Source organism: Aythya fuligula, chromosome 17, assembly GCF_009819795.1.
Source record: "Aythya fuligula isolate bAytFul2 chromosome 17, bAytFul2.pri, whole genome shotgun sequence".
Lineage (NCBI taxonomy): Eukaryota > Metazoa > Chordata > Aves > Anseriformes > Anatidae > Aythya > Aythya fuligula.
In genome coordinates, this window is record NC_045575.1 from 2,592,669 (window position 1) to 2,604,493 (window position 11,825).

The 11,825-nt window shown below is 44.1% G+C and overlaps 1 protein-coding gene across 1 annotated transcript in view; it reads right to left on the reverse strand.

Annotated features, from left to right (window-relative positions):
- The window catches only part of MLXIP (MLX interacting protein), a 41,966-nt gene extending 36,412 nt beyond the window's left edge, over positions 1 to 5,554 (reverse strand). Inside the window, exon 1 of the mRNA XM_032199284.1 lies at positions 5,181 to 5,554. Within this exon, the coding sequence (XP_032055175.1) occupies positions 5,181 to 5,554 (374 nt within the window). The remainder of the gene's footprint in view (positions 1 to 5,180) is intronic.
- Positions 5,555 to 11,825: the final 6,271 nt, after the last annotated feature.

Below are 11,825 nucleotides of genomic sequence, written 5' to 3' on the forward strand. Positions count from 1 at the left end.
AACGTTTCTGCCACTGCAGAAACACCTAGCCACCAGCTGAGCATGGCTACAAAGCTCCTGGTATTCCTCCCCACCACTTTCTACCTTGCTGCAGGCAGACAGCCATTTGTCTAAGGCTAATCGTAGCTTAAGGACACATGGACAGATAAGCAGCTGCTGAAGTGCCTGGGTAAGCAACCCCGCCTTCCAAAGAAGTGGAGTGTTTTTTCCCCACATGGGAGAGTAACAAATAAGAATGATTCAGTGACCTACTAAAGGAGGATGTGGAAAGTGAAGTTAAGACTTGAGTTTCGAGTTTCTTGGCTCTAATTCCTCCTGCCACACCGCGGAAAGAAAGAAAAAAACGATAAGGGGGAGAGAGCTGGAAATCGATGTGATAATTTCTGTGGGCATCAAACTCTGCTTCACTCGGAGCACACCACAACCACACAACACAAGACCTTCAGTAAAAGTAACTCCAAGTCTCGCAGCTCAGCCAAGTTTTGTTTTGTTTTTCCAGACCATGCAGAAGTTACTGAGAACTGGCAATCTGAGGACACACTAGCTCCCTCTTCCCTATTTCAGCAACCCATCAAAAATTGTGATTACGAAATCCACGTTGTATTTAAGCCAGAAAATAAGATCTGTTTACTGCGTGGAAACACGGGACAAGAGAACCACAACGCAACACGCAGATTAAATGGTAAATCACCAGATGCTATCAACAACAGGGCCTTTATAAGAAGCACGATCACCGCACCCCAGATCGCAGCAGCACCTTCCACAGAAGCCACCAGAAGCTCACGACCACCAAAATCACCAGGAGCAGAACAAAACGAATTGTTCCTGGATCTAAACCTGCCCACAGGATTTGTCACTCCTTCCTAGTCGTGTGCAGCACCAAAGACACCAAAACCTTAATTTCAACGAATGTCTCTTCACACCACCACTACTAAACATTTACTTTGGCAAAACAAACGCATCTTCGAGAGGAAAACAGCTCAGCAATCTTTCTGCAGACCTTCCTGAGGTTCAAGGTTGGCAAGGTGGAACTTAAAAGCCCATCTTAAGCAGAGCTTAAAAGCTTGTGACTATATCAGACCTCTGACCTACGCAAGGTAATAGGCTCGGGAACAACGCCCTGATCCACACTGCACCCTGAAGGTAGCATCCTTGCTACCCTTAACCGCGAGCACTCGTAGCACAGCAATGCTGCTAAGTTAGGCTTCATTCAGGGGATGAGCACAGGTCTATCTGTCAGAGCAGTTCCTAAAATCAGCATATAAAATACATTATTAAGTTCTGGAAGCTTTTTATCTCAGACCTGCTAGCGCCACTAAGAACTTCCCAACGCGCACGCTGCGTTAACCAAGTAAATGTGGCAGGCGTGCTTTGGAAACGAGCTGACCCCTAACGTCAGTCCACCAGCGAAGGGAACGTTTCTGGCTTGCAGCTACGTGAAGTGACGGGGTCAGATTGCTGAGGAGGAGAGAGGAGATCTAGAAATGACCTGGCAAGTTTTTCAAACGCTGGCCGATGCCTCCGCTCCCAGCGGTGTCCGTGCAACGTTACCAAGTGTCATGTTCCGTGCAACTTTAACGAGCAGGATCCAGGAGGTTTTAAGTGAGTATCTCATGGCAGTGCTAAGGCTCTTATCTGAAGTACAACACCTGGCATGCTCCTTAAGCTCTTATTAGAAGGTGAGAGCTCTGAGGCTGCTGAATAATAAAGGAGCCCACAAAGCCCCTATCACATCCTACCGCTGAGTAAGATTGACATCAACTGGCATAATTATACGTAACACGAGTTAAAAAAGAAAACCGCCCACATTAAAGATACTACTCACGCTCATTAATTCCTAAAATAAAGCTTGTGCTGTGTTTACACTACGTACGTGACCACACTTCACACACAACTGACCAGCCCATTCACGGATCTTCTCCCAGTGCCACAGGAGGGGAGCTTCCATGGAGAAAATGAGCTCTGTGGTCCCAGGCCCTCATCAAACTCCCGTTCCCTTACAGGGCGTGAGTGCCAAGTGAACTCTGCACTGCCATTTAACTGCTCCACACCTGGAGAAAGCAACTGAAGCAAACTCTATGCCATTGCTTACAGAGCAGAGCTTTCCACAGGGAACACTCCCATCCCCACGCTGCAGCCCATCAGGGCGATTCATGGTTTCCAGTGACCTTTCTTAAGGCACAGCTTTTCCTTCATGTAAGCCTTCAGCCTGGACTCCGCGAGGAGCCAAGCGTTATCCTGCTGCTGAAGACAACAGCTGTCCAAAAGGAAGAGGAAAAATTCTTCTGTCCACATCTGAGAATAAAAACATACATTGTGATGTGCTGGAATCGGAACGTCTCAGAATACAGTTCAGTTTGGGGAAGTTGTTCTCGGGTAATGTAAATATTTGAATAATTGTAAAGTTATTAAAGGGGTTTACTAAATTAACTATCAGGATTACATATCATTTGACAAAATTCTGCTTAAAGACCATTACAGGCCACTCAACCATTGGCATAGCTTCTCTTTATTAGAATGAACGATGTCAATTCTACATCTTTGCCTTTCAAGTGCCTACCTGCCACAGGCCAATCACAGTTACCTGGGTCACCTACACACACTAAGTATTGCAAGGTCACAGTGTTTTAGAGGGCTGAGATGAAAGGACGAGAAGAGAAAAACCAGGGCTCTTTTACGTCCGTTGGTGTGATATGGTTCCCACAATCAATCTCAGGAAAAAAACTGGTGACATTTAGATAAAGCGCAGCCCATGTGATACCTGTTGTAAACCGTAGCGTTTATAAGTAACTTATTGATTTAGAAGATTGTTTTAATCTCCTAACTGTACAGCAGAGCATGCCCCGGTCACATTTTCCCCCTGTGAAATGGCTCATCTGAAATGAGGTTTTCCTACCTGTGCTGCTGGATACGTGACTGAGGCACATATGACGAAAATTAAAATCAGGTTAGCTTGTACTTCTCAAAGGCAGGAGGGAATTACTTCCCTCATGGTTGAAAATAGTTTTTTTGATATAAAACATGTAGCAGTACTTAACAGCACAAAGCCATATAAGAAAAGAAAAAAAAAAAGGAAGGAAAAAAAGGAAGGAAAAAAAAAGAAGGACAGCCAAATAAAAGAGCCCAGGCTACACTGTGCATCCCAAAGCAAACGTGATTCAGCATAAATTTGGTCGTTTTGAACATAAATCACCCTGACCTGGTGATCTAGGTAATCTAGAAAAACTTTTTTTGCTGGCTCATTGGTAAAACTAATAGATAACAGACAATTCAGTGCTTCTTTTTAAGACTTTAAACACTGAAATACTAGCAACGGGTGTCAACTGTAAATAAATACAGCACACAGCTCTGTTACATCAACTTCCTTGTTCTTATATTTAACATAGCTATCACCCAGCTCTAGGAACATGATTACTTAGCTCATGCCCCTTGCTGCTAGCTCTGCAACAGCCACAAACCACATTTCTTCACCTTTTTGTTTTGCAGTTTTGTTTTGTTTTGTTTTGTTTTTTTCCCTAGAGTGAATTTCTATCCAGTGATGGCTGTAGGAAAAATGTACACATGGTATCTGCAGGTTTTGTCAGTGCTGAATCAGATAATGAGGAGGAAGATGCCACAGAGGCAACAACAACTACAATGTCCCCATAAGCCAGCTCGTAACACCTCAAACCAAACCTGAAGCATGGCAGAGGAGGAAGCTGCTGTTCACCTGAGGGCCATGTGCTCCCTGAGGAGAACACGGACAGAGACCACTCCTCAGGTACAGAGGTTCAGCTTCCGTGCTCCATCATCACAGCTCCTCATTTTGTACCTACGCTCATCACAGTACGATGAAATGGTCTCGCTTTTCAGAGACAATTTTACAATCTGTTAGGCAAAAAAAGCCTCCCAGTAAGCAGACAGAACCTGGGCAGGACTTTACATGATTAGAAGCAAGCCCACACTCAGGTACCCATGTACAAAACATTAAGAACCTGCTTTTCTTTGGCAACCTCTAAGAAGACATTTTCTGCACCTTGCCTCATACTACTACCAACAAGCAGGATAAAACCCTTTCCGCCAAGATAAATTTGGTGTAAAATGTATGCATCTATAACAGATTTCAGCACCCTCAGATTTATGTCACGGAATCCTCCCTTTGTTAGAGGTGCTCCACAGCCTTCAAATCCCAAGGACACACTGGTGGAAACCCAACATAAAATAAAGCAGATTGAGGCTGATGAGCAGACACACGTGAGGAGTCAAGTTCTGTCGCTGGCAATACTTTTGGTTCCTCTGCATTTTCCTCTCAGCCTGTACAGTAAGGGCAGACTGGTTAATTTTTAATCAAGCATTGCAGTTTAATTTTCCTTTGTAAACGCCAAGATTTCACATCTATCTTTGTGCACACCTAGCTAAGACTCACTCACTTGCCTGTAACTAATAACTCCTGTGGTAAAAAGACTAAGAGGGTTCTTTATGTCACGTTTTCTCACTACACATACAGAACAGGCACTTCTTTTGCTTCCTGTTCACTGAAAAAAAACTGCAAACAGAGAAAAGCCTCTGTAAAATGAACAAAGAATAGAGAAACGTGGGGTGGGCAAAGTTTGTTTCCTTTTACCAAGCTAAGATGGTTCTTATAAATGAAGATAAATCTCCCTGCTGGTAAGGCTCGGGGGAGCTTTCCATCCTTCCTTTTAATCAACTTCCAAGCCATGCCTACCAGAGGGCACCGGAGCGGATCCCCTTTTGCTGTATCACACGGAACAAAAGCTGCAAGCAGACACACATCTTCCCCAAACCACTTCTGTTCCAAAGCTCTGCCTCCATTTTGGAAGGCAGACAAAGGGAGCAAACGTGAAAATATCGGGATATCTCCCGAAAGGGGCGAAAACCCAAAGCAGAGCGTGGGCAAAAGGCGCAGATAAACCCAGGAAGTGCTGCTCCCCAGCCGCAGCCACCGGAACAAAGGAAACAACGACAGCTTCTACTTGCGGGAACCTGTCACCAAAAAAAAAAAAAAAAAAAAAGAGGAATTCCACCCAAAAGAGCTGCGGGGCGCCTCACGGGAACCCCCCGGACCTTCCCGCCCCACCTCAGCCTCCAGAGCCCCGGGGGCTCCCCCCCAAAGCCCGGGGGATGCTGAAGCGACGGGGGCCGAGCCCCAAAGCCCTCCGAGGGGCTCCTCCAGCCGGTACCTGTAGGCCAGGGACATGCACTCGAAGAGCTTCGTGAGGGAAGCGTCGATGCTGAGGCGCCCCCCGGCGCCTCCGCCTCCCCGGGCCGCCCCGAACTGGTAGGTCTGGCAGGTCTGCTCGTTGACCGTGTCGAAGTCGTAGCCCTTCTTGGGAGGGTGCTCGCTGTGAGGCGACGACACCATGAAGTGCCCCGAGTGGATGATTTGGGGGCCCGGAGGCTGCCCCCGCCGCGGCCCGCACCGCCGCCCTCCTCCCGGCGACGAGGCGCCGCCGTCGTCCGTGTCCGACGAGTCCTCATCGGGCTCCGTGCGGGGGGACAGCGGCCCCGCCGCCCCCAGCAGCCGCGCCGGCCGCATGAACACATCGGCGGCCATAGCCCCGCTGCTGCCTCCTCCGCCGCCTCCTCCAGCCCCCGGCCGAGCCGCCCGCTCCTCTCCCCTCAGCTCCGCGCCGCCACCGCCCCGCTCCGCCCCGGGCCGGCCCCCGCCGCCCGCTTAAAGGAGCCGGGGCCGCCGGGGCCGCCTCCGCCCCTTCCCCCGCCCCGCTCCCGCCTCAGCGCCGCCCGCCCCGCAGCGCCCCCTCAGCCCCGCGGGCTCGCCCTGAGGCGGTTTTACCTCAGGGAGCGCAGCCTCCGAGGTGATTTTACCTCAGGGAAGGGTCCAGCCCCCGGCCCTTCCCTCAGGATCCCCACAGCCCGGTTACAACATAAATGATTTCTGCGCAAAGGGCTGGGCTGTCCTGCCCGCTCCCATGTTCCCAAAACAGCTCTTGGCCATGAGTGGCACCCACCCTGTTACCCTTACACCATCACGGAACAGCCCCATGAGGCATCCAGTGGCCTTGTGTCACCAAGGAAGGGCAGGGAGGACACCATGTCACAAGGCCCCTGTACCATGCTGAGGCTACCCTGTCCCCACAGCCCCTCAGGGCTGTCCCCACTCCTCCTGGGGGTCACTGGTGGCACTTCCACCCCGCTAGAAAACCTCATGGGGCATTAGGTGGTGTATGGGGAAGCCTCAACTAGAAACGCGTAACCACCTCTGGCCAAAAGACTGCAAAGTCTGAGCTGGCTGTGGTCATGAGGAACAGAATCATCACGAGGTCTTTGGCAATACACTTCCTCAGAAAAACGGCTCTAAGCTGGGGGGAAACTTATAAACCTAAGAGATAGAGAACAGCCAAGAGCTTGCTGAAGAATGTTGATTACACTAGAAGTATTTCATGGCTTTAAAATATCTTTAATATTGAAAACTGCTTATTATAGACCAGAGGCAATCTGCAAAAAGCCAGGGCAGCTGCAGAAGTAGCAGGGGAAGCTGCAAAGGCAGCTGAAGGGGTCAGCCTGGAGTCACAGAGAGAAGCCAGGGACATCGGGGCTTCCCCTGACAGCCAGGTGGCTCAGATCTAACCCACGAACCTGCTTGGTGCCATGCATAAAATAAGCACGATAGTTCCAAGGGAAGATTGGATTTCACCCCTCTCAACACCATTAAGGAAGCAGTGGATCCCTGTAGATATGGATAAAAGCACATCAACAGGGCCAACAGATGTATTAGCCTGGGGAGAGAACAGCAGCTGACAGCACACACACACAAAAAAAATATACATACAGATCTATATATCAATCAAGAAAAAAAAATTGTTTGCTCTGTAGAGCAAACCTTCAATACCAGGAGAGTAACTGTATTCTAGGTGGCAGACTCCAAAGCACTGGTTTGAAATTGTTTATGTATGTTCAGCTCTAGGACCTTAAAAGAAAAATAAGCTCTTCTACACAGTCTTCCTCGGGGGATGGAAAATACTAAATTGCCATGTGCCACTTTCTCCGCTTTGTAAAACCAGGAAAAAGAGCAAGGGAAAACTCAAGGGATGGAGATAACAAGTCTTGGGCATGGAAGGAAGAGGCTTTCTTACAACATCACTATTATGTCCTTGCAGTGATCTGCACTAGAGTGCATGAAATCAGGACAGATCGCTGTGTTTAGGAGAGCAGTGTTAAGTTAAATATCTCCCCACACATGGAAGGAGCAGGAAGACATCACATCATGTGAGGGCTCCAAATGAGAGAAGCCTTTAAAATCAAGGCTGACATTCAGCTCTTGGTCAACACTAGGTATGACTACAATTTTTAAGAAAAAGCCATTCATAATTTAGCTACAAAGAAGCTGATTATTGCTAGCTTAGCTTAGTAGCAGTGGTGTTCAAAAAGAAGAAAAAATACCACCACCACCAAACACAAAGCTATCTCCCAGCAAGACATCCTCGTCAGTACTCCAAGTGAAAAAAAAAAATGAAAGCATTCCAAAGCAATGTTCAGAATAAACCTTGTAAAACTGGTTAAGTTTTGTTAACGTACCTGAACTAACGAAACCTCAGAACTACACATCAGTGGCAGCGCTGGCTACAGGACTTGCACAACAGCCTGCACATTAACCTGGCAAGGGTGGCCTGCTTACAGATTTATTTCTTCCTGTATGGAAAGAGGTAATTTGTTAAAATGAAGTTGCTAGGTAGCAATGTAATTTCCAAAGAAGTGTTAGTAGTACACCAGACCATTATTTAAAACTGAGGTAGCAGTCTTCAGTTTAGGGTTTTAAGAGCGGCTCAAGGGTTTTCTCCTCTAATCATCCTCAGTGCAAATACCACAGATGCAAGAAAAGATTCATCCCTTAAAAATATATATGCTTTGGAGATAGACCTTTTGAGTAGCATTTAGGTCACCAGCAACAATCCTAGGAGGCACAGAGAAATACTAAGGGACCACAGCAGCATCTTTTGGCTATGCTTTTTCTTACTGTTTTTAGCAATCCGCAGTGCAAGGCAGTGTCGTAGGCCCCCATCTTCTGCTGATGTTCCTTCTCCAGAGCAGGCTTTTAGCACAGGAGGAAACAGCCATTTACTTAGAATTCAGCTGTAACACACATTGAGCAGAGAGACATTCGAGCTGATTAAAAATATACCTGCAGCGTACTCCACAACACTTAGTGGTAAGAAATTATCCTTCTAAATCTACAGACAGGAAGATAAGCCTTCCCGTTTTGATGAGGAAGGAGGTATGGGAGCTCAAGGAGACTTACTCACAGCCTCAGACCGTGGGGCTGATTGCAGGAGCCGGGAGTCCAGCCATCCCATTACCACTCCACTGACCCTTCTGTCCATCCTGCTCCCAGGCAAACCACAGGGCCAACCTCCAGCTCCGTACCCGGCTTTCTGGGCTGCGCTGTTGCTCGCTCCTTTACTGCCAGAAGCCTTACCTGCTCAGTCTTTTATTTCTGGAACCTGTCTTTAATTACACCCTCATTTGTACCCGCTCTTTTCCCCTCTCTCCCTCTCCCCCCAGTTCCACCCTACCCCTTATAATTCTAATTCCCTAATCCATAAAAAAGGAAAAATAACAATATATATATATATTTTATTATTATTATTATTTTTCTCCTAGGGTAGTACACTAAAGTGGTTCGTAAAAGGATCCCATGAGCACCCCATTAAATGCAAGGGAGGCATTAAAACCAACGAGCCGGGAGCAGGCAAGCTGGTCGTGGCTCCCCATTCTGGCAGCAGTGAGCCAGCACAGCTGCCTGTCAGATGGTGAAACCGCTTTGGGACAAAGCACACACAACACTGAAAATAACCAGGACACTTTATATCCAAACTTAAGTTACCACAACACCTTAGCTGACTACCAAACCCACAGTAAGCACCTTAAATTACCAAATTATTCTGCAGGCTGCTGTAATTACATTGCCCGTATTTATTTGTTTTCTGCTGTTATATTACCCCCACTCCCAAGCAGCGTCCTGCTAACACATCAAAATAACTTTGGTCGAATCAAGTGAATCATTTTACACGTTACCAAATAAGACAACACCATAGAACGCACATTTTAAAAGACTATAAAATGGGAATTTATTTTAAATTTTAAAAACAAAATGAGATTAAGTTTCTTGATAAAAATTATTCACACAGCATTCATGTTGTGATTTTTTATTTTATTTTTGAAATGAAACCATTGTACATTGTACAAACCATAACTACCGATGGAATAAATAAGTGAAAAATTATACTGCTGTACAACACACACACACACAAATCATAAGATGGAAAACGATTAGGTATTGAAGAAAACAAAATTCTTTACACCTTCTAACAGGCCCTTAGATATAAAGAACATTCCAAAACATGACAATGTTTATGTATGAAGATAGCCACCCAAAACCAATATTTTATACTGCCTTGTTGATTTTTTTTTTTTATTTTTATTTTTTTTTGTCGTTTTGTAAGTGCCAGCACTTTTTGGAATGTTTAACAACTACTTTCCCAAGCATAAAAATTCCAAGGAATAGTTCTGCTATAAAATGTTTGGCTGAGTAAATCGCTTATTCGGAAGGCCTTCCCACACGTTCCACAAACTCAGCTAATTTACTTGCTTGCTTCTAGTTTCTTTTTCTTTTTTTTTTTCTTTTTTTTTTTTTTTTTCTCGTAACTGAAGCTCCAACATTCAGCATTGTAGCAAGGAAGCACTTCTTGATATTTGCACTATTTCTAAAACATTAGCTGTATGAGAACTTTCAGTCATCTTGAAGAAAATTACATCTCTCCTTCTGCTCCACGTCTCAATGCTTTCAATAAACCCTTTTATAGTGAGTTCATAAAACAAGTTTCTGGTAGAGACAGGTCCAAGCCAAAAAAAAAGCTGGATTTAGATCTGGTTTCAAACCTCAGGTTGGTTTGAATTCCATGTTCTGGTTTGGTCCCATCTGTACTTTCTGGCATTAAAATGTGTTTAATCACATCCGTTGGCCCATAAATGTTATCAGGCACTTCAAAAAAAGACTAATAACAGTCTTATACACTATTTTGGATTTCTTCATACCAGGTAATGTCAAAGTCTCTTTTCTAAGAGGCTGACAATAACAGGTCTAAGGAACCCAAATCTATCTGCTTGTTCAGTTGTCTGTTGTCACTAGAATCTCTGGTTAACAAAAAAAAGTTCTGAATGTATCCTGTATAAGCTGTAAATAAAGCATTACTAGTTCAGAAATAAAGCCTCTAGGAATATGATTATGATGCCTTATCTTGTAAGCCACAGAACAATGAACAGTTCTGAGCAGAAGCCACAGGAGAGAAAAGGAAGTTTATAATTAAACCTGTTGATGTCAATAATGCCAATAAATGTTTCTATCTAATGAAAAATTTGAGGTATTTTTAGTGCTATTTATATATTTTATTTCTTCCTAAAGTACAGGAATTAGTTTCTAAACAAAAAGTCTATTTATTCCCTTGGAAACTTCTACAAAATTAAAATTAAAAACTTGCTGCGATGCACCTGATAGGGATTAGTAAAAATGACTACTTATCAAAGGTGGCATCAGATTTGTTTTGTTTTAGCATTAAAAATAACAAAAAAAAGTTAGTAAATCAAAAATATTTTTAAGTTTGAATCTTTCTAAATTTGCCCATTTAATATATCAATAGAACTTCTCACAAAATATCACTTAAATCTGAATGTAATATACATACAAATCAATCGTCATTGACCAGTTATCCACATTTTAGGCATACACACAATTCAAGAGAGAATTCTACCGTTTCATTGCATATATTGTGCAAATATAGTTTTTGGCTCCTCATTTCCTTTTTTTATTTTTTCATAATCTTAATGGACTTCATGATCAGACCAGAAATCCCAAAAACTTATTAGGGAGCACACTGTTTTCATGAATGATTTGCAATCAAATTTTATTCAGTTAAAATCCAAAAAGTTTATTTCAACACAAAAGAAAAGTTCCGAAACTGAGTGTCATATGTTATTTGGAGTTTAATCCTACAAACATCCTATGGAAGGTCAGTATTGGCTCCCCAATCCTCCCTCCCTCTACGCCCTCCCCCCCCACTTCCCCATTGTTTTCCATAATAAAGTGGTAATTGCAAACGCAATGCAGTAGTCTAAGTGCAAGCCATTTTCACTATTGGAGAATTCAGAAATAAATAAGCTTAATGAAGAGCTAATTATGAAAATGTATCAACTGGAAGCAATTTTTTCATTTAAAAAAGTATTTACAGTTCTTAGCTTACAAACTATATGCAACCATTTCCATAGCTGTGAGATCATATTTTAAATTACAAGCTCCACCTCTCACACACAAAGTGAAGAAAGACTAAGGGCCTGATCCAGCAACATGTGTGTGCACACGTGCACACGCACGTGTGTGTATAAAGAGAATTAAAGTGAGAAATAAAGCAGTTCCCACTGATACCAAGTATTTATAACCGGGTGCTCATCCTGGAAGCACAAAGCCCACTGGAAGATCAGGCCCTTGTGACCTGACCTTTGCAGATGGTTCTGCACTTCTAAATGCCACTAATTTGAAGGGAGTTGCACATGCTTAGTGCTTTTCAATCAAGTTGAGCATAAGCACACTTTGACATAATTGGAAAAAAAAAAACATTTCTATCAATGATGCAAATACTATGGAAAAAAAAAAAAAAAAACAAGGCTTATTTACAAGACTTGCTCAAAGGAAAAAAAAAAAAATCCCAAATACAGTATTAACCTGGAACACAGAAGTAAACATCTTATAAAGGAACAGTACAATGAAATCCAGTTCAGTGAAAACCTCATATCAAAAAAGACCAATTGAAAGT